This window comes from Anoplopoma fimbria, chromosome 1, assembly GCF_027596085.1.
Source record: "Anoplopoma fimbria isolate UVic2021 breed Golden Eagle Sablefish chromosome 1, Afim_UVic_2022, whole genome shotgun sequence".
Lineage (NCBI taxonomy): Eukaryota > Metazoa > Chordata > Actinopteri > Perciformes > Anoplopomatidae > Anoplopoma > Anoplopoma fimbria.
This window is the reverse complement of record NC_072449.1, coordinates 20372118-20394977: the sequence shown is the minus strand read 5'-3', so window position 1 is coordinate 20394977 and position 22860 is coordinate 20372118. Positions and strand designations below refer to the sequence as shown.

General features: G+C 38.8%; 1 protein-coding gene across 3 annotated transcripts in view; it reads right to left on the bottom strand.

Annotated features, from left to right (window-relative positions):
- Window positions 1-22860, bottom strand: part of stx1a (syntaxin 1A (brain)) — a 53251-nt gene that overhangs the window by 18428 nt on the left and 11963 nt on the right. For all 3 annotated transcript variants that reach the window (XM_054619625.1, XM_054619471.1, XM_054619548.1), the window contains 3 exons: window positions 22465-22542; window positions 13381-13480; window positions 565-639 (listed from right to left, as the gene is read on the bottom strand). In XM_054619625.1, the coding sequence (XP_054475600.1) occupies window positions 565-639; window positions 13381-13480; window positions 22465-22542 (253 nt within the window). The remainder of the gene's footprint in view (window positions 1-564; window positions 640-13380; window positions 13481-22464; window positions 22543-22860) is intronic.

Below are 22860 nucleotides of genomic sequence, written 5' to 3'. Positions count from 1 at the left end.
GATAAAAGTTTTTGTTAATTAACTTATTGACAGAGTTGAAAAGTAACTTTTATCAAATACTGTATTTAAGATGTAATTACTCCACAAAATGTATTTGATACATTTAGTTAATAGTTACTATGCAAATTCATATTGATAACACAAAATATAATCAAGCACTAAATTATGATGTATTGTTATAGGTTAAAGCTGGAGCTGAAAGAGCCCAAAACACTACTTGTACAACAATCAATTACTATGTAAAAATAGCAAATATTTGCTAGTTGTTACTTTAAATGCAAAGCTTGTTTTTCTTCTTTCATGTTTTTGGCTGCTGGTCAGTTTTTGTAAACTGTGGCAATTTAACAACATTTGACATTTTTTGTACTAAACATTTAATTATTTGAACACAAATCACAAAAGGATCTCACTGACACAGAACATTATCATTGGTTGCTGCTCTAGCAGGCGCTTCATTGCAGCCCACTGCTCCTCCGGGATGGGTTAAATGCAGAGAAATAATTTCCCCATTGTGGGACTAATAAAGGATTGATTATTATTATTAAATAGAAGATTTATACTCACTCTTTAATTTGGAACGTATTTTGTTGGCCAACTTCTTGATGTCTGCCATAAGATCCTCCAACTCCGCCTTCGTTTCTGAGGAAAGAAGAGGACAGGAGAGAAGAGAGGAAAAGTAAAGAGGAGAAAAAAGATTACTGGACTTAACTAACTCACCCGCTCAAACAAACCAGCCACTTCCACAGAGACAGAATCAATACTGACACAGAAGAAATGACTCTAAAGTGTCATTCCCAACAGGGACACACAATTCATCAGCTTCTGTCCACAGCAGCACATCTTATCCTTCCTCCTGCGTTCTCTTTCACACAGTGGCCTTCACTTCCCTCCACAGTACACTGCTCTTTTCCATCCAAGCCCACACCCTCAAACATGCACACTGTACTGTGGAGACATGAAGATGAAACTAGTGTGGGTTGATGGACATGTGGGTGCTGACAAGTAAGATTTGGTATTTTGGTGACCAGAGAAATAAATGAAATCATGAAGGATTGCTGCACAATCTGGGCAACAACAGGATGAATGTATTGTTACCAGCAGGAGGTGGAGTTGGGCAGACTTCAATGATGACCAAACAAATTATCAAACTCCTCCAGCAAGACCAACTGACGGTTTTCTAAATGGAAACTGTTTCTCTCCTGGATGCAGTTCCTGAGCACAACAACTCTACAGTTTGCTAAAAATACACAGTGTAGACAGACTTTTGACATGACTACTGCTAATTTGATTTGTCTGGTTTGCAATAAAGCACAGATGTTTTTAAATTGAATAATAAGGCCAGGGTCCAAACACAGAAGGCAGAAGGCATAAGTGCTTATATCTGTATGGAACAACCACACTTACAAAAACTTGAGAGAGAGACTTGATAACTGCAACGACTAGAACTGCAATGATTAATCCATTCATTAATAGGAAAAAATGAATCAGCGGCTATTCCTGAAAACAATGAAGCGTTTTAGTGATGTTTTAAGCAGAAATGCTAAACATTTCGTGGTTACTTCTACATTTTTGATTGTTGGCCGATTACCCCTCTGAACCCCAAGCAATTTTGGGGCATGTTTTGCTCCTTTCACATTTGACTCTCTGTACAACAGCACAACCATGGCTAGAAGGTATTTGGAGCGAAATTTCAATTGAGACATGTAGAATTAAATGTTTTTGATGAAATATCACAATTGTTTGCTTAGTTTCTGTTGCTTTTCTGATGGAAGGTGTTGGAAAGATGAATATCTGACGATAACAACGATTTTTTACAGCTTCCAGCTATGATGAATGGTGTAGTTTTGGTCATTGTTTAAAGAAGACATGCATTTCCATCCCGCTGGCAGGTTTTGCGGTTCAGAGGGTTAAAACAAGCTATCGAAACAGATCACATTTGGCTGGTGGAAATTTTAACTGGTATGTTTGCTATTTTCTGACATTTTAAAGATAGAACCATTAATCGAAGAATGGATTATTAAAAATAATTGTTATTTACACTTTTGGACAGTCTCTTGATAAAGCGTTCTTTGTGTTGCATATTTGCACACATGAAAACAGAAGTTATCGTTTGAGAGATTGAGAGCTCGAGAAGAGATAAACCCTTCCTACTTTTCCACCTGCATACTGCTGCATTCACTGTGTATAGTAGATGTACTTGATTTATTGCCATTCCAATTCCAATATCGAAAAAAATGGGAGGATGGGGTTTGAGACACTGTCATTTGAAGAATACTCACGCCTTTATTTAGCTTGAGCCGGGTTTTGCACAATTTATTTAGAGTTTCTTTGCTGAGCTTATTAAACACAGCTTGTTAAGCACAGTTTAGCCAAAGTATGGGAAAAGCAGTCACATAATAACCTTTTTTTTTCTACTTTAATTTACTTTAAATGCTGAGGCATGTCACAGAAGTGGCTCTGTTTGGGGCTATTCTTTTTGAGTCAGTGGTTGTTTATCACAAACAATCATATCTTTCACATTAATGCATATATAGACACAGCTCTTCTCATTAGTGAAAGCTTCAAAACGCAGCAGCACTGAAGGATGGCTGGAGTGACTGTCACATCACGTTTCCTTTTAATCATTTCCCCTTCTGTCGCTTATTTCAGCTACAGCCAAACCAACAGTTTCAAAAAAATATTTCACACTTCAGATTATACACATGGGAGATGGCATTAAAAACACATTATATCCAAAGTAGTAGGTCAGGCTAATTTGCAGAAAGCCCCTGAGATTAATGGAGTCTTATCTCAAACATCAATAAAAGATCTTCTGAGGTAATTGCATAGAAAAATGGAACAGATGAGACATAGATTATGATTACTTTTACTTATGCTTTCCTCACGAATACAAACCGCTTTCCTCGTTGTTTTCATCACCTCAAAATATAGACTGACCGAACAGGTGTTGGGTTCTATTTGATCCTAAAATCTAATTCACCTTTTGTCACTTTTGATCAAAATGGCGGTCAATCTATTTTACAAATAACAATGGATAAATCTGATCTAAGATCTATTCTGTGGTCACTTTAATATAATAACACACTACATTGAGTCATTAACTTAATTACAGAACAACATGTCCCTATAACAACATCCACATCAGATATGCAGGGAAAATAATTCCACAGAAGAAACTGAACCTAATTCTGTATTGTATAATCTGTAATTATACTTTGCAGACATGAAATGTTCAGACTTAACAGCATACATTTGGAGGTATAGGTTTCATTTTGGTGCACATCTGGTTACACATTACTTTAGCAACATCTATTTAGCATTTATAAACATGAAATAAATGGTTTATAACACACTATAATGTAATTATAAACACACACACACACACATATATATATATATATATATATATATATATATAAGGACATTTTAAATGTCAACAATTACTGTATAACTTTTCCTATGAAGTTACATTTTATATTATTACATCTGTGTATTCCTTTGTAGTAATTCATTCCCTACACCAGTTAACACTCTCTCTCTCTCTTTTCGCACTATTACCCTGGAGCATTAATTGCCATTTTCAGCACATTGAAAGCAGTGAGATAGTCATTCATCATCTTAATGCCATAAGAGAACCAAATCTCCATATGTTAACAAGCCCTGGAAGCCAGCAGACATAAAAGATGGTCCTTAAAAATGACTCAAGTCCAACCACTCAATCAAACCAAAATGCCTGCAGCACTTCTCTATAATGAGTTTATTTTTGCACGATACCTGATTCTTCAAAGCTGCATAAATCCTAAATTTGAATACAAGATGGGGGGTAGACCTACTGAACTGAAACCAATAGCAAACATCTGCATCCAATAACAGACAGAGCCTCAATGGATAATCTGATTACACAGTTTGAGGAAGACTTAACTCACTGGAAGATGTTCAATTTTAAAAATATTTGCACATATGTTGGGGGAAATCATATTGTCTACTTCTCTGCCGCTGCACTGCAAATCTTCAATATATGAAGGCTCTTCGTGGAAGTTTGAGATATCACTCTTTGACGATTAAATACCCTGAAAACTGACTGGCTGAAAACTCCTAAACACAAACCGACATAAAGTGGAGCATCCACTGTAATAATCAGGCAGCATTTTATTCACACTGAATAATATATATCATATGAATCCTAATCAGCAACTTCTAACAAACACTAGCAGATATAACATATCTGGAAAGCTTGTATGATAACATAAAACTATAACCTGCTCAGTGGAGATTGTGAACATGTTACTTATTGACCAGTGAAGCAATACAAGCTCTTAATCTGTTTAACAAACATATTTCCATATCAGCAAACATCAGCCTGTGGTACATGCAGCTTAGTGGCACAAAGTGGTGGCCATCCAGAGTGCTTACTGATGACCCGTTAACAGAGGAAATTACATCATGTTATAAGCGGCTGCAAAACACAAGTCATTTAAGTGTAAGATGGCTGGAGCGTAAGCAGGTAGCCTGGTATCACCAAAAAGCTTATGAGTAACACACCAATTTCTTAAGTCATTTCGCATGTTATCACTACACTTACTTTTCTTAGCAATTTCACATTTCCACAATATAAGATGCTCAGAGTCAGGAAGTCAGATGATTTAGTATAAAGAGTGAGAAAATCCACGCAGGGAGAACAGAGTGGATGGATGGGTCAAAGCAAACACATGACTTTCACCCAGGAGACCACTGTTTGTGTCCTGTGTGAAACCAAAAATCAGCCGGTAACTTCTTTACATTGAATATGAACGCAACTTATTTTAACCCAAACCAAGATCTTTTGCTAAACAATGTTTACCACGTTACAACTGTGAAGTGCAAATGTAAGGAGTTGGTAATGAGAACGGGGACTTCATTGACAATCTAAAAGCTTAAATGCATCTTACAATGAGACCACACCAGCAGGAGTTTTATTTTACAGCATATGCTATTAGGACCTAGGTGTCGGAGCTAACAATGCGACTAAAAACAGAAAATATTAAATCAACCAAATGTAAAAATAGGCTTCTAATAGGTCTAATAGAGTGTAATTTCAGAGTGTGAGTTATTCATCCACCACAACCTACTCCCTAAACATACTTTGTCACGCTTTATACTATTACTACTTTTGTTACTATAACTACTACTAAATCTTTCCGCCAGAAAGGGCTTTTTTACAGAAAGATGTTGGGATTACATGAAATGAGAAGACAGAAAGGAGGGACGATATGCAACAAAGGTCTCTGACCCAACTCAGAACTCAAACCAGGGAATTCTCAATAACATGCATCAGCGTGTTAAATCTCTAGGCCATAAGGAAGCCCAGGCAGGATGTTACTGATGTTTCTTAAAGATAACCTCTGGAGTTTTTTACCACTAACGTAAAAAGTGTTTTTCTGAGTGACCCCTCTTGTTTATTGTGCGCACTTTTACAATCATTTTTATGCCAATGGTAAGATGTATGCAGTATACAGAGATTTAAAATCAGTGACCTAGCTGAAGAGGTGGGCAAAAAATGAATGAGTATTGCTATGTTGTGTGTGTGTGTGTGTGTGTGTGTGTGTGTGTGTGTGTGTGTGTGTGTGTGTGTGTGTGTGTGTGTGTGTGTGTGTGTGTGTGTGTGTGTGTGTGTGTGTGTGTGTGTGTACGCATGCAGAGAAAGAGTTACCTCATTAGTGTAATCAAGCATTCCCTGTTTAGGAACGCAGGTAGACTGTAATCATTTTTCTTTTAGTTTAAACAAGGGCTACTTACTTCTTTTTAAATAAAAAGGGAGGCACTTTCAGTTTCTGGATTTTCCCTAACCATGCTTTAAATATTCATCTTTGTGTCCACTTGTGCACGTTCGCACAACTTCAGAAAGGCGTAGAGGTTTAAGGGTTATGGAGCAGTGTCTCTCATGTCTGTGTAACCATGGCAACCTCTGTTAACCTGCTCTATGAGGTCAGCTGCACCAGCATAACAGAGACAATGACATAAAAACAGAGCTTAGTTTCAGGCCGTGCCTATGTTTGGTATATGTCTTCCCCGTCGTGGTTACCTAACAGAGGAGGCCAACCTGCTTGATCAAGTGTCCATTCAGCCTCATTACTGGCTGTCTGAAAAGAGGAAGTAAGCAGACACTGATGAATGAGGAAAGGGAGAAGTGAGAGAGAAGCAAATTGGAGGGCAAAACTGAGGAGTCAATTGAGCTGTGGCTTCACACTCCATCCCTCTCCCAGACACTCTCAAATGAAATCTTTAGGTCACGCTTGTTGCCATCATTAAGACTGTGTTGCTATGGTGATGTGTGCAGTCGGTCCTCTCGCCAGCCTCAGTTTGTTTCAAAGTGGCAGAGGAAAAGAGATGCTTCGAGGCAGGAAGAAATGCAAGAAATTTGGAAGCAGGGCAGGAAACAAATGGTATTCCAGGACATTTATCAAAATGTAATAAATCTATTATTCAGTAAAACTTCCACTGTTTCTTTGGAACAACTAAATAAAGTGATGTTTTGTGACCCTTTTCTAAACCAAATAGCTTGGGGTTAAGAACAACAGACAGCAGTTGTTTGTTTTGGTCTTTTCATGAGATTTTTTTTAAATACGAAAACTATTGAAACCCAGACTTATACTTTGAATGCAACAAAAGCCCTGAAAAGGAATCAAAACCAGGACGAATTGTAGTTCTATGCACACACACACTGCATGTATCTTCAACCACCAAACCCACAGTTTAGTTAGTTAACACATTTTATTTTGCCCTTTTTTGCCAAGACAAAATCAAACCAGTATGACTGAAACAATGCTGAGAAAAAAAGCAGATCTGTTCAACACTTAGCAATATCAGTCAAACACACATTAGTTAAGAAGACGACCATTTATATGGATAAACACAATGCATGTGTGTGTGTGTGTGTGTGTGTGTGTGTGTGTGTGTGTGTGTGTGTGTGTGTGTGTGTGTGTGTGTGTGTGTGTGTGTGTGTGTGTGGTGTGTGTCAGTCTGAAGTCAGGGAAGCATGACAACGACAAGACACAAAGCCACTTCTGTTTCCTCCGCTCTAACTCAGGGTCAATTTCTGCCACTCTAACCGTTAACTCGCAGCCATTTATCTTTTGTCTTGATCTCTCTGCTTCCCTCTGCTCGCTATGTAAATATATTACCTTTACTTTGTGTGTTTGCGCTGCTTATTGATCGTCTAGAGTCCATTGGTCTGATGTTCTGGAGAGAACGAATGTTAGCTCATCCCTCAAACATTACTGAACTTTGCCTTACTGCAGGAATACAGGATGAACTCAGAGCGGCCTAATGACAAACTGACAGCACAGAGTAAGTTGAACAGATACAACTCACTTGCTCATCCCAACCTTTCCGGTCTGACCAGTTATTGCACAGCTTTTCTACCATTATTGACTGCTGTTACAATTTGAAATCATTGTTATGGACTTATTGAGATTGGTTTAATTTAAAAAATGGTCATGTTCTTAGTGGGTTTTTTTTATGTATCAGTATTTGGTATAAACATATCATTTTGTTTAAATCATATTTTTCCCTTATTATCAAAAACCAGCACAAACTAATATGTAATCGAGCTTGACACCTTCTACTGTCAAACATAAAGTATAGGGTGTTTGAACTTTGCCATGTAAAGATGATAACCCCCATTAATGAGGAATGTTTTCAGTACATTCAGACTTATATCTTCTTTACAGCAAGTAAAACACAGTACATGATATCTATTTTTGGGCAACACTCAAGTGCAGATGTGGATGTTGTACCTGATTAAGTCTCTGCTAACAACCCCTTAACCTTCTGTCTAACAACCTCTCTCTCTCTCCTGCAACATCTTCCACGACAGTATAACAGGGTTACTGTGAGTGTTACTGTCACTCTGAAACCTCCACTTGTCTCCCAACACATGACATTTCAGTCAAGATCAGAGCCTTAACACCACACGCTGGCTCAGGGGTCAAGAGGACAGAGAGCTCGAAATTGATTTATCTTACTAATTTTGACCTCTTTTATGTGCATAAATCTGCTTTGTGTCCTTAGCCTTGGCTTTAACGGTCCACATTGTATTAACCTCACTTTAAAAGGGATATTATTATTCCACAAGATAAAGCTGTGTCTTGAAGGGCTGTAACATCAGCTCGGAAATTATGAGGGAGCTATAAGAGAAAAAGAAAATGAGAGAGATAAAGGTTAGAAACAAAGAAACATAAGATGATTGAGGAAGAACAAAGGGAACACAGAGAGCTGGGGGAACTTACAGCACACAACACTTTAAAATTTTGGTTGAGGGTGGAAGAGGTTTGGCAAATAGCACTCCGAGGGTGGGAGCGCACTCAGCCAAAAACATGGTCCTAGAAATAGAAACACTCACAGGCTGCAATTAAAACAAGCATCTCATGAGCTGCAAGTTGAGGACTTTAAGAGTCAGAGGAAAGATGCTCTCTAGAAACTGGAGGCTGGAGATGTCAGAGGTAGCCAACTTACTGTTAAAAAAAAGACTGAGAAATGTTGTTAAACAAACATCAGTATCAGTGGCAAGTATAAGATTTTCTGCATGTAATTAAACTTGGAGTTTGGCAACTTTTTTCATTGGAATGGCTGTAGTTCAACAAAATTCAACCTGTGGATTTTGTACTTGATTTTAAAGTAGTTTGAGGGGTACAACTCAAACTGCACCACCCATAATACATATAACTCATCCTTCTATTATCATTTTTGACATGGTGTGAGTGATAATCTTTTATGAATTAAAAGATTTGTATTCCTCTGGTCCAGGGTAAGAAAAAAGTAATAGACAATCAAAAGCAAATAACATTTAATTTCTGTTATTCGTGTGTGACAATCCCAAACACTTATTTGTGGACTCCTTTTCTAGCAACACTCTGCAGTCAGAAGTGCTGACAGAAAACACAAATTGTAAGTCCCTCTGTCGGTTTTCAGTTGGTTTTGCATTGATTTTTGCTTCCTCTAAGTAGTGTAGACAGCACTGGAAGGTATTAATCCAGGCTGCTTGTCTTAAATAGTTTTAATGTACAGACCAGGGAGGCACATTCACTGCACTGGGATCAATCTTTCATGATCAGTGCTCAGGTTTGGTTTCCTCCCACAGTTAACAACACGTTAGGCTAATAATAGAATTTATTATTGTAAGTGTGAATTGTTCATCTTCTTCTAATGAATAACACCCTGTAGTTTGTAAGATTACACCATAAACTGCCCTGTAAGAAGATAAAACCAATATGAAATCCCTTTTGCCTTTTCCTTAATAGAAAAGCATTTAAAACAATAGATTTAACAAACATTGGACAACTATGGAGAACTGTCTTGAGGAGTAAAAGAATACAGATGGAAAGCAAGCAAACACGTGATACTCAGCTTAACACTTTGTATGTGAATAGTGTTGTTTACATTTGTCTGTCATGTCAAATACATTGGGATGGCAGACACTTTCAACAAAGACAGTAGAATATAACCTCAACCAAATCACAAAGGTGACCGTTTGTGTCAGCCTCTGCTACAAAACAAATTCAACCACACTTTCTTCCAGTTAAGACCCTGATGATAGATATCTAACCGAGAGACGGGAAATGACAGTGTAAAAGAGATCAAACTTCCAAGTGTCCTATTTCATATCAGATCAACTTCACACTCTTGAGGAACAGTTGAGTGTTAAAGGCCACTGATGCTCCTGCAGGACTTTTGGCCTTTAATTCTGAAATCTAAAAGTACAGTCTCATCGATGAAAATAACTAGAAGCAGCGCTGCACAACGGCAATAAACAATACTAAAAAACAAAACAAATAATGCAATTATTTAATAGGCAAGGTGAATTCAATCATGCTTCTTAATCTAAAATGCATTTGTGTCTTCCCTTCCTGCATTAGAGGAATTTGCTCATGAGGAACACAGGTTCAATACCCATTATTACCCAATGGCTATTACCTAATCTATCATCATTATTGAACCTACTACTGTACACAGATGCTGAGCACAGCCCACACAATCACAAAAATAGCAAGTACAAAACAAGCAAGCACACACATATTGTTTATTGCAATTCCCTAGTGGAAATTTGCTATGCTTCATTTAGGGGGGCGATTAAACCGCTATATGGGATAATGTGCAAAGCAAGGGCGAAGGTAATATAACACAGAGGCGTCTGTTTTTGGGTCAGTATATTTGTGTGTGTGTGTTAATACGGGCTCTGCTAGTGGGATGGATTTAACCCACGAAACATCTCAGTCAGCTAACACAATAGCTCAGAGATCACCCAGCAGAAGGGGAGAAAGAGGAGGAGGTAGAAGAGAGGGGCGAGCTTGGGGTCGTGTAGATGGCCAGGTGGGTGGTGGCTGGGGAGATTTGATGTGATTATGAAACTGATAAACCGTGACAGAAACAGAAGGTTTATCACTGCACAATGTTACGCTGAGTTGTGAAAGACTCACTCTGAGTCTCAGTGCCTATTTTCAGAGAGAGAGAGTGAGGAGAGGAGCACTTAGATGAGAAACTACGGTGAGAAAAATACTTGTGAACAGACGAAGAGACTCATACTCAACAGGAAGGAGATGAAGTTTGATTTGATAGGAGGAACAGAAACAGAACAGGCTCCTTCACCACAGGGGAGAATAAGAAAAATAATACCAGCAAAGAATGAAAGAGCTATAAAACAAACAGAATATTAATGAAAATGATGAAAGACCACACTAGCCTTTTGGATGAGCAACATTTTCAATGCAACAATGAATCATTGTAGATCTTAAAGCACATTAGATTTCACATTAAAATGTCATTGTGAAATGAGTTTTGATGACACACTTCAGTCGAGGCTGAAGCAGGGAAATGTGATTGTTACCACAGTAGTCACAGACACAGATGGGAAAACAACACACAAATCTATGTAACAACATTATTTTATATAAACTATATTCAATTATATAATTCTTGCTCACTGGTCGCCATTCTTACACTACACCAAATCAAATATAAAAGGAGGAGCTTGGGGTGATTGATTTGGCACCAGAGACACCAGAGACAATGATTTGTGTCCCATCTTAAGTCACTGTTGCCTTATTGTCATTTTTGGGGCAATACTTTATCTAAGTCGGTCGTTCCACCCCTTTGGCCCAGACTGAAATATCAAAACAATTACTGCAAGTTGGCATTTCGGGCTTCTAGTGAAATATCCTGACAACTATTGGATGGACAGCAATGGAGTTTGGTAAAGTAATTGTTGTGATGATTAATCCTGATCCCCTGACTTTCGCCTAAAAACCTTATCATGCTCAGCAGTGGATATTGTCAGGAAAAGTAATGAGAAGCATTGAGTTCATTGAGTGAACTTCTTGCAATCTTGCATTCAATATGAATATTTCAATGTTAAGTGTTAAAATGTGTCTTTCTCACAATTTAGAAAGCCCAATTCCCAGTGTACAAAGTCCTTGATAAAAAAAACACAATCTGGGCAGCATTACGTCTTCATTAAAAACGTGTTGGTTGACCGAAATTAGTTATATACAAATTTGATTTATAGGAAGAAGAGTTGCTCACTTGCACACATCCACGATATGAATTGTGCTCATATGAGGAGCGTCCTTGATAAAGGTATTCAGATAATTCGAGTCCCCGTCGGTTGCAGCAATGTCACCAGCAGACAGTGAAGAACGCACTGACTCAACTCCGTGTATGAACGACCCTGACATTTACATTAGCCGCTAACTGATGTGCATTTATCAGGCACACACACACACACACACACACACACACTGAGCATTGATTTCAGTCACAAAAAACACAACTTGTGGAATATTCTGTATCTTAAATGCAGCACTTTGCCTCTTTGCTGCTACGCTCTGTGTCATCGTCACAACGTGGCTAGTTAAAGGGCTCGTCTGATAGCTGCTGCTGCAAGCAGATCAATGCTTTTCCAGGTAGGTGGGAAGATGGGAATGAGGGAGAGGAAAAAGGATCAGGGGGTGTTACTAATGTGCGTAACATCCCCCCATGGGAGAGCGGGGGTCCAGATCAATGCCTTGACATAAATGAGAGAGGAGGAGGTGTGAGAGGACAGAGATGCGAGAGTAGAGAGAGAGGAGCAAAGATCGATTAGCATAGACTGAACAAATATAAAGAGGGTAGTGGTTGAAATGGGCAAAGGGAAGAGACAGAAACCGAGACGGTGTTAACAGCAGGCTAAGAGGTAAAGACGGGACTAAAAAGCAATGGAGAGAGAGAGAGCAGGAAAGTGGAGAAAAATGGACAATTGAGACATTTTCTTTTGTTCAGTGGAATCTACCACTGCAGCAGTTGAAATGGTGATAACAGTAATTATTTCCTTTCCGCTCTCCATTAAGAGCTTTTGTTACGCATTACTGAGTCACTGCGTTATTAAAGTGTTATCATTACATAGCAAGAGAATATAAGTGTGTGCAAAAGGGTCATTGTTGGCTTGGACAATGTAACCTTCTTTGGTTGAGTAGTAGTACCCAATAAATACATAAATTTGGTATGAAATTAACTTATTTAATGTATTCATGACGGTGGTGGAGAGCGCGGTCCAACATGTTGCTCTAAAGCCTCTCATAGAATTTCAACTAGGTTGAGATCCGACTTTGACTGTGTAACAAATAGTCAGACTTAAGATAGACCTTGCACAAAGATGTCTAAGTTGAACTAATTTCCATGAATTATGGGTAAATTAAGACCTTTTCAAACTACAAAACATGGCTGATCAAGCAACCGTGTCAATGTTCGCCTGCTGGACGATTTCATCAGTTACAAGGACATTTTACTGCTGTATATTTCTAACAGGTTACTGCAGCCTCTAAAAACCTTTAACCTGCATGAGAATAATCTTAGAGCAAAATTAAGACTGACCTAATACCACAGACCAGTCTAAAATATTCTGGTGAATGTGCAGGCCATAATGAGTCAAGTCGTTTTTATGCTCATCCAAACATTCAGTAACCCCTTGTTCCTTGTAGGGAAGCATCTGCATTCATTATGTTTCACACTCATGTAGCCCTTTTCATCCCTTCATCCTTATATTGTCACCCAGCACCTTCTATTTCTGTGAATGAAGTGACATTTAGCCCTGCAAACACGGCTCCAACAGTTCCAGTCGAACGTAGGTTAAGTATGTCAGTTCCTCAAAAGGCTCTTAGTCACCTGGGAAAGGGCTGGCAATGGAAATTCCCTGATTTATTCAGGTTTTACCTTTGATGTCACCCACCTGTGTGGTATTTCAGATACAAATGCAGCTAGACTAGCAGATAAAACCCATACCAATGACTCCTGTGTTTTTGAGCTCCTGTGTGTTAAGATAATTGTTAAGGGAATTAAACAAGAGGAAACAGAAAAGAGAAACAGCCTTACTCTCATCTGGGTTAGGTGAAGCGAGGATGGCGCTGTGCTGCCTCTTCACCTCCTCTACTTTCTCTGCCAGAGACTCGATAAACCCCCGGATCTCCTCCACCTGTTAAGAGAGAGAGAGAGACCAAAAGGCACTTTAGAGCTCCTTAGTGCTGAGGCAGGAAGTACCTGTGATTAGCCTGAGTGATGTTGATAGAAACAGAGCTGAAGAGGTCATTATTGTATTACAGGCAGAACCAAAGCAGAGTGAAAGCAGGTTCAAGTGAAAGAAAACACAGATGTAAGAACGTTTTTCATGTTTATCTCGGCTCAATCATCATTTCTCTGTGACTTTTTAAAACACTGCAGGAATCTCTTATGTATGTGTATGTTTTATTTATATATATTTTTTTTTTTTGCAGGGACAATGCACTCAATGCAATCAACAGTCAAACTGTAAGTGAGTCAGAGTTAGCCAGAGAGGCTAGTTTTCATCTGCTGTCTCCGGCCAGATGTTTGAAGGCAGCCTAAAATTACAAAATTTCAAATAAAAATACAATTAAAATGCATAGATAAACAGACACGAACGTATAGACAAAACCAATGCACATATAAGCAAAAGCAAAGTGTACTTAAGACACTAGAGCAGGGAAGACATAACAGGCTGCAGCATGCGTCAGGCAGAACAAACACGCCTACAGTACAAGCACATGTATAACACTGAGGCACATAACATACGCATCAGAATGGAAAATAGCAACACTTAAACAAGCAGGCTGGACAGACAGTACATCAATGCTTGCACGCCTGATTGGCAACAAGCCATTCCTTAAGGCTATGTTTGAATGTTTTGTATGTGTTTTTTGTGCGTATGTGTGATGGCAGAGCAGTGTGCTGCCTTCACAGAGAATGTAGATTTGCTAAAAGAGCTTGACCTATGTTGAATGACACAATCACCTCTCGAAGCAGATCTAGTGTGTCTGCTGCTTTGAGTGTTTTGTTTAATAAAATCACTAAGTGGAGGCGGGGCCAAACCATGTAATATTTTAAAAACCAGACACACATCAGTGAATTTAATGAGGTTCTCCCAACTCAAGATATGGTGTTTGGTGAGGATATTGCAGTGATGGTGACTTTTGTGTTTTTTATCAAGTGTTTTTAGAGCTTGTTTATGGAGAATATGAATAGATTTTAATGTTGTGCTGCTGGCTTGTGCCCAGCTGGTTAAGCAGTGGGTCAGATGGGGGACAATCATTGCATTAAAATACAGTTTCGCAGCCTGCATGGTTAGACTGTTTTTTATATATATAAAATTCATGAGATTACATTTTAAGACCCATGTCACATGTTTTACCTGCTTTTTAAAAGAGAGATTAGAATCAATAAAAAATCCTAAATATTTAAAATCTGACACTACTTGTAGTCTCTCACCAGCAACATAAACATCTGGCTCCGGTGACACTTTGCAAGCCCTCTTTGTGAAGAACATACAAACAGTCTTTTTTTTAGTGTTGTGTGGACTAACACTTAACACGGCTGTATTCAAACTAAAATCTATCAAATTACTACCAAATACAGCTGCTATTAATAATGAATATAAATAAAGCCAGGTCCACTTAATTTAAATGAACAAATGTTTTTGAAGTAATTTTAGTCAACAACAACTAGCAGGAGAGATGGATCACCAGATGCTGTGAAAATTACTCAGTTTTATATATTTGATACTGAGAAAGACGCCGCTCACCTGAGTCTTTACAACCTGTGATGTAGCTCAGGATGTTAAGGCGTGAATATGTGAATCAGGGTTTAGATGAGGCTGCACACTGGAAAAAAGTACTATGCAACTGCAAAAAAAGCACCACTACAGCAGCTACACTACATGGCAAAAAGCATGTGGAGGAACGTCAAACCGATAGAGCATTAGTGAGGTCGACCCCTGATGCTGTGGGTTAACATCTGGCTCACAGTTGGCGTTCAAGTTCATCCTAGAGGTGTTGGATAGTGTTAAGGTCAGGTCTCTGTACAGGCAGGTTTTCCCCCACCAAACTCAGAGAACCGATCCTTGACATCTTCATGTTGAAACAAGAAAAAGCTTTCCTCAAACTGATGTCAATAGGAATTACACTGTTGTCATAATTGTTCTTTCATGTCAGCTAGTATTGGCCATGTTTCATATTGTATGGAAGAGTAGACAAGCATTCACCATTAGGGGATTATCTGAGCAACAGCAGAAACATCAGATCAGTCATGTGGTCATGTTTGCTACGCGAGAATTTATTCGGCAAAGGCTTTTCCAGAATCTATTTAGCCCATCCACTCTTTTTCGACAAAGACAAAAAACACTTAAAGCGAGGAAGTATTATTGAATTTTGCCATTTCCGTACAACTTTTCTAATGCATTGCAATGCAAAAGGTGCATAAAAATACATGAATGGAAACTGGGTCATTGTGTGCTTTAGTATTATGAGGTACCTTAATTGGAAATAAGGAACGTAGCCCAGATGTATACAAAAGTCAGCATTTTACTAAAAAAACATTTGGGATCCTCAGCATCCATTACAAAAACATCTAACAACAGAAAACACACATCTGGAGGGCAATCAATATCTTTCCTAATTGTGTCTTGGCTTGGTCTCTACCTATTACACAAATCTAAGGTATATTCTGCAGAATAAGGACACATGATATCTAACTAATGAGGTGAAAATAAAGAAAACAAATAAACGTATTTTCCAAAATATTGAACTATTCCTTCTATCACATAATATTAATGCATTAAAGTAAAGTGCATCAAATGTACTCTTTAGCGTCTGCACTTCACACCATCATCTGCCAGCGAGATAAAGGTTTGACATTCCTCCCTGCTGCCTCGTCATCAGCTCTGCTCCCACTGGCAGGTTACAGCTGGATGAGCAGCAGGTCACATCTGTCAGTGACTTCATCAGTAGCTACTTTCATCTCAGTCTGTCATCTAGCCTCGATCACTTGTCCGCCTATACACATGCTACTCTACAGGCCAGCCTGCTCTCCCTTCATTCTCTACGATTCGTCGGTAGTTATTTGACTGTCACTCCTCACAGCTCTGCACTCCCTCTGTCTCTCCATCCATATTCCTGAGCTCTCAGCTTGGGTCTTTATTGCATTATCTCTTTAATTAGCTGCTGATTGGATACTTAAAAAAAAAAAAAAAAAAAAAAACATAATTGGCTCTGGAAGACCACTGGGGAGAGACCAGAAGGCCCACTGAGGTGAGTACAGAGTTAATGGCATGTAATAGGGAGAGTTGGGAAGAGATGAGAGTTAAAATGTAAGATTGAGACAGGAACAGGGAGGAGGAAGTGACAGAGACGGTAAGTGAGCAGAAGATGAAACCACTTAAAGCTGTCTCGGTTTAGAGACCATGAGTCACAGTGAAACTCTCAGGTCTCATAAGACATCAGGCAAATTCTATTGGTCTGGGAGAAAAAACAATTTTAGACATAAAGAAACTAATAAAGAGACACACCAACACTTGTCTATTTATAATTTGTCTTTATGAACTTGATACTCTTGCATCCACCAAGTCTTTTGTTGGAATCTTGTACAAATGCCCACAAAGAAAAAAATGTCCATGTTACTTTGTCATCTAATTTTATTATATATGTTATTTTTTTACCAAAGTAAAAGTCTAATTCTGGTAAGGAGAATCATTAGAGGGCTTGAGGCCACAGTGAGTCTGTCTTGCTGTTGCTCACTTCATTCTTGCGTCATCTGTTGAAGGATTGTGGAGGCATAAATGAGCCTTGCTACACGATGTAAAAAGAGTACAGACAAACGTTATGGTGTTTATATGCATCTCAAAGTAATGACACATACATGAATATAAGGCTGAAAATCTTTTAAGGGCTTTCATTAACTCTTACAAGCATTTTATTTTTGTCTCACTGTTTGAAGGTTGTCTATCTTTGTAACTACTAAATTTGTAACTGTTAAATCTATATAGATAAAAACAATAAACAATATAAACAATAATGACGACGTTAAGTGTGCACACGCAGTTTGGCAACGGAAGTACAGCGGAGTGCATTAGCTTGTCAAGGTATGCAATGATATTAACCACCAAAAAGATCGCAAGTGCAACCCACTACAGATCTGTGTGCTATTAGTGGCAGCTATTAGAAGGCAGCTGTTGGAATATCGATTGTGACAACATAACATGCAACAACCAGACATTTTGATGCTGTTCAAAGTTTTAATTCAATGGTTAAAGCTTGCTAACTTGTCTGGATGGCTGAGGCAAAACCGCACTTCAGATCCAACATGCACAACTGTATTGTTGGACGTCAGCTGTACAAGGGTCTATACAAATTACCCTTATTTATTATAATCATCCATTTGTAAAGGAATAGTCTTTACAATAATCATAAACAGTACAAGTATAAACAGTTTAGCCCAATATCCCAATCAATTTCAGAGTAATACCTTGTTTCAATCTTGTATTGTATACTTTAACATCCTCGTCGTTGCAGCTTAATTTATGACTGTTTAACGATTGGAGCCTCAACTAAGCATCACTACTGCAGACACATGCATGCGCACACTTGTATAAAAGCTGTGAAGTCAACATACAACATATGGTACAGATTGGTTCTTCATACTGAAGGCCACAAAGTGTGGCCGTAAACAGCTCATGTCAGATGTCCTACCTGCTGTTGAACGACATGGCACTAAAGTAAAGACTTCATTATGGCTACCATCTGTGGTGATCCAACCACCCAAGAAAACGTTAATTTTCAAACTCAATCATGAAGAAGGTTGTGTTTGTACACTGCTTGAATGCTGAGAGGAATAAACTTCATTGGCCACGTCCATTATGAAGACATACACCAACCATGTGCAGCAGTAAAGCTCTTCCACACGTTTTAACAGTGATGATCAAGAGCTGTTTTTTATCATTGTGTAAAGCTTACAAATATGTCCACAATGCAAGACATGTAACATAAACCAGATATTGAATGCAGCACATTCTCTTAAATGACATTATGAAAAGTCCAAAAATAACTAATACCCATTCACACAACCGACATTATCAGGTTTGGTGTACAACAATATTTTTGAAATTACTAATAATGCATATGTATTTTTGACACTCAAACGCAAGTGAGATCAAAGTAATCTAATCTTCCATTCTGACCAAGAATTTCAAGTCAAAGTTAACTTAATTAAAGCAATCAAAATGAAACAACAACCCTTTTTTTCATCATACACTGTGTATACCAAATTATTTCAGGATTTTATTGAAAAATGTCATGAAAACAATGAAACTTTACTCTCTCATCCTAGACTCACTTTCCACTTGGGATCTGGGAGGATTTGGATGACAATGAAATTCTATGACAACGAGGCATTAGATATAAAGCTCCGGATCTTGTTAAAGGGACAAATGTCTTGTTGTTTATGGTTATGAAAGTTTTTGAAAATGATAAAATGAAGCATTATCCTATAATTGCAATATAGGCAATCACAACCACTTAAACACACACACACACACACACACACACACACACACACACACACACACACACACACACACACACACACACACACACACACACACACACACACACACACACACATACTGTATTACATGATACTTAAATACACAGCCACACACACGCTTGCACAAACATATTATAAAATCAATATCCACACTCTGAGCATCATGTTTATGGTGTGAGTAAAGTACAGAAGGCAGCAGCCGTCTCTCCACTATGGAAAGCTTTAATTTATGTTGTAATTAATGCACCCAGTCAGGGTGAGAGCCTGATTACTCCTTCTCTCCCTCTGCTCCCTTAATCTGCTCCCTTTGCTATTTGCCTCTCCCTCCTCTCTTGTTTTGCTGTCTAACTTTTCCACATCACCCTCATCTGAAAATCTCTTTCTCTCTCTCTCACCATCCCACCTGCTTCTGGCTCAGGCTCAAACTGTTCTCTGTGGATCCCGCTGTCTCCACATTTCACTCAACCTCCTCTTTCATCACTTTCTCACTTGAGGCAGATGTAAAAAACTGAAATTCCAGACAGATAAAGAGATGTACGTTTCAGTATCTAGGATGGATACAGACAGTCTGTCAGAGGCAACAAGCAGCTGCAGAACAGAAATGAGAGGAGACAAATGACTGCAGAGTGCAGCGTTCCCACAGAGCTAAAACATCACATATTTTCAGTGTTTTAGGAGAAATTTTGAAGTTAAACCATGTAATGATTGTCAGACCTAAAACTCAGGAGATTAGTTCTCGGTGCATACTGACACACTTACTTCTTATTAAACATAAAAAAAAAAGAAATGAAACGGGTTTTTTTTTTTAGATCTGGACAAGTCTGTTACTATAATATTTTGCAGGGGAAGCTGGTAGAGATCTGTTCCTAATACACTCAAAGTGAGTTTATTGTTTGCATTTTAACATGAATCAGTCACGTACAATGAACTTGTCATCTTGAACTTTGTCATCTCTACTATTTTTATATTAATAGACAAAGCATGAAGGTGCAGCCAAGGCCCGGAGAATGTCCTCCATTTGTAGATGATGTTGTCCCTACTAAGCAAAAGTTATACATTCTGCCTCTGTGAATATGCGAGGGTCTATGAATACGCTCTGTGCGGACGTCTGCAGACCTTCAATTTGTTGTGACCGAACGGACAATTCTACACGTTTGCGCTATCTACTAGCACACATGTCAATTTATATAAATAAACGCTTCTATACAGCTGTTTGTGAGTATAACTGAGACTTAAGTCTGACCACATGCTTCTCTCCCCATATGTGATGGATTGACTAACCCTTAGGTGCAGTCTGTAGGATTAGATTTCTAAAGCCAGTGTTTGGTTTATCCGTTCTGGGCTACCGTAGAAACATGGCGGTGCTACATAGGGGACTTCTTGAGGAGAAGCCCTTATATAAACGGCTCATTCTAAGAAAACAAAACAACAACGATTCTTATTTTCAGGTCATCATATAATAAGGAAAATATACTTATTAATATTATATTTCATTTATGCCAATAGATCTCCCTTAATACAACACACTGGCCCTTTAAATGTATAACTCGGGTTTAGGAATCTGATTTAATGTTACACTCTGTGAAATTGATTCTGTTAACATTGAAAGGAGCCTGTTCAGGTAGTTGCGGCACCTAATGTATGATTTCCGGTCATCTTCCTTTGGAGGCTTTCAAGGCTTGACCAACTAGGAGGAGATGAGTGGGGCGGCTGTGGCGTAGTGGAGAGCAAGGTAGTTCTCCAATCAGAGGGTCGGTGGTTCGATACCCGGCTTCGGCAGTCGATGTGTCCTTGGGCAAGACACTTAACCCCAAGTTGCTCCCGAAGGCTTGCCATCGGTGTGGACTGGATGATGCATGAATGTTAGTTAGAGTCTGATGGTGGCACCTTGCATGGTAGCCTGTCATCAGTGTGTGAATGGGTGAATGATATGTAATATACTACTGATTGTAAGTCGCTTTGGATAAAAGCGTCTGCTAAATGACTGTAATGTAATGAGTAACATAAAGCACACATTGAAGAGATCAATCTCCCAGTCGCACTGGAGTGCCAGGAAGAATATATTTGGATAGGGACATCTGGGCCTCTCTGTTTGTCTTGCTTTCCCCACAACTATGAGCAGGATAAGTTATGGACACCTGGAAAATGTTTCTATAAAGGTGGGTCATATTAGGATGCTCATTCTACTCACTCTAAGTGATTAGCATTTATCAAAATAACAGGGTTTAGCAGTGTGTTTCAGCTGCCGTGATGGTGCAACATGAATCTGCACAAGTGTGATACAGACATGCCTCTATAAGCAGAGTGTGAGGTACACACACCTTCATTTACATGAACTCGTAACTGAATGGAGGAATCTAAATGCTAATGCAGAAAGAGGAGGTGGCAGGGGAGGTGGAGGAAGTTGAACGGCTGTGAAGCAGGCGGCAACTTAGCTGCATGGAAGCAGCGCTGAGTGTGTCGATCATATGTTGGTTACAATATGTGATGGCTGCTTCTCCTTGTTGCTGCTGTTTGTCTGTATTCCCACATGTGCTGTGTGACTGTTGTCCTTGATATATTAAATATCTTCCCAGGGTTTTTAATTGATGCACCTGCAGCTCACTCACATATGATTCTCTTGGTGATGTGTGTTTTTTGTATCACGTTGCTTTGAAAACTCATATCAAAGCGCTGATTGTCAGACCTCTTTCATTATTCACAAATGCTGCTAAATGGCATTCAACCTCACTGGACCTACCTTTGTAGCAGCTTTGGCAATGGTGATTTAAATACTTCAAAGATAAAACATTAAAAAACTAGAAGCCTGATAAAATATAAGAAATACAGTAGTGAGAGAGGAAGAAAGACAACATGATTTATGATCATAATAAATATATATGTGTGTGTGTGTGTATATATATGTATGCATACTTCTATAGAAGAGCTCTTATTTGAGCTGAATTATCCTGCTTTTCTAAATCACTCACTGTGAGAGATGTTCAGTATGTAACAGCCCATTAAAAATGGATCCACCCCTCTGAGAGCCATGACGATGTTCAGTTTGCTCCCATCAAATGTCCACAGTAGAGGGAATTACACTCCCATCTGCATGCAAAGATGCAGGCTAGGGGCATACAGTATTCGTCGTGCACAAGAGGAGGGACTGGAAATACTGACAAATGTTGTTTTTCAGAGCTGGACAAGAAGTGCATAATTGTTTTCATGAATCAATGAAAAGGTTGTTTCAAATAAAATTAAATACATGATGATCTGTGCCACACCAGGAACAAGATCAAAAGCTATAAATCATATCAATGCTCCCCTGAGAAGAGATTGATTATAGAGCTCTGATAAACCAACGCGATTAGATTCAGTATCAGGAGACAAGGGATACCCGGGCAGATTGTAGTATGACCTGGACTTGAATTTAGGATGGCAAGTTATTAGCCTACTATCAATCCGTTAAATGTGTTAGGGGGAATAATACCCTACGGACAGACAGACAGAGACAGAGAGAGAGAGAGAGAGAGAGAGAGAGAGAGAGAGAGAGAGAGAGAGAGAGGGAAAGGTACTGTGAGAGAAACAAACCTGTTCAAAGAATTCATCCATAAAGCCTTTGTCAATCCCAACAGCAACTTCATCCTCCTCCTCTGTCGTCTCCTTCCCCTGGAAAAACAAACATACAATAAGAATTATTTCAAACAGCTGGAAGATAAATTAATGAACATGACAACTTCAATGTAAATGTAAGACATATTTGTTCAACTGCAACACTGGTCACGACTGCACTGGACTGGACCATGTAATACATTATTCAAGGTTAAATAGCACAGTATTAATACTCGCCCCACCTTCATCCATCAACTGATGAAAAACAAGGAGCTCTTAATGACACTTGTAATCAGAACCACAGGTCGAGTGATTAGCAAGTTATTATTGAATTAGTACCTGGGGGCAGAAGAAACCTTTACTTTTATACACTCC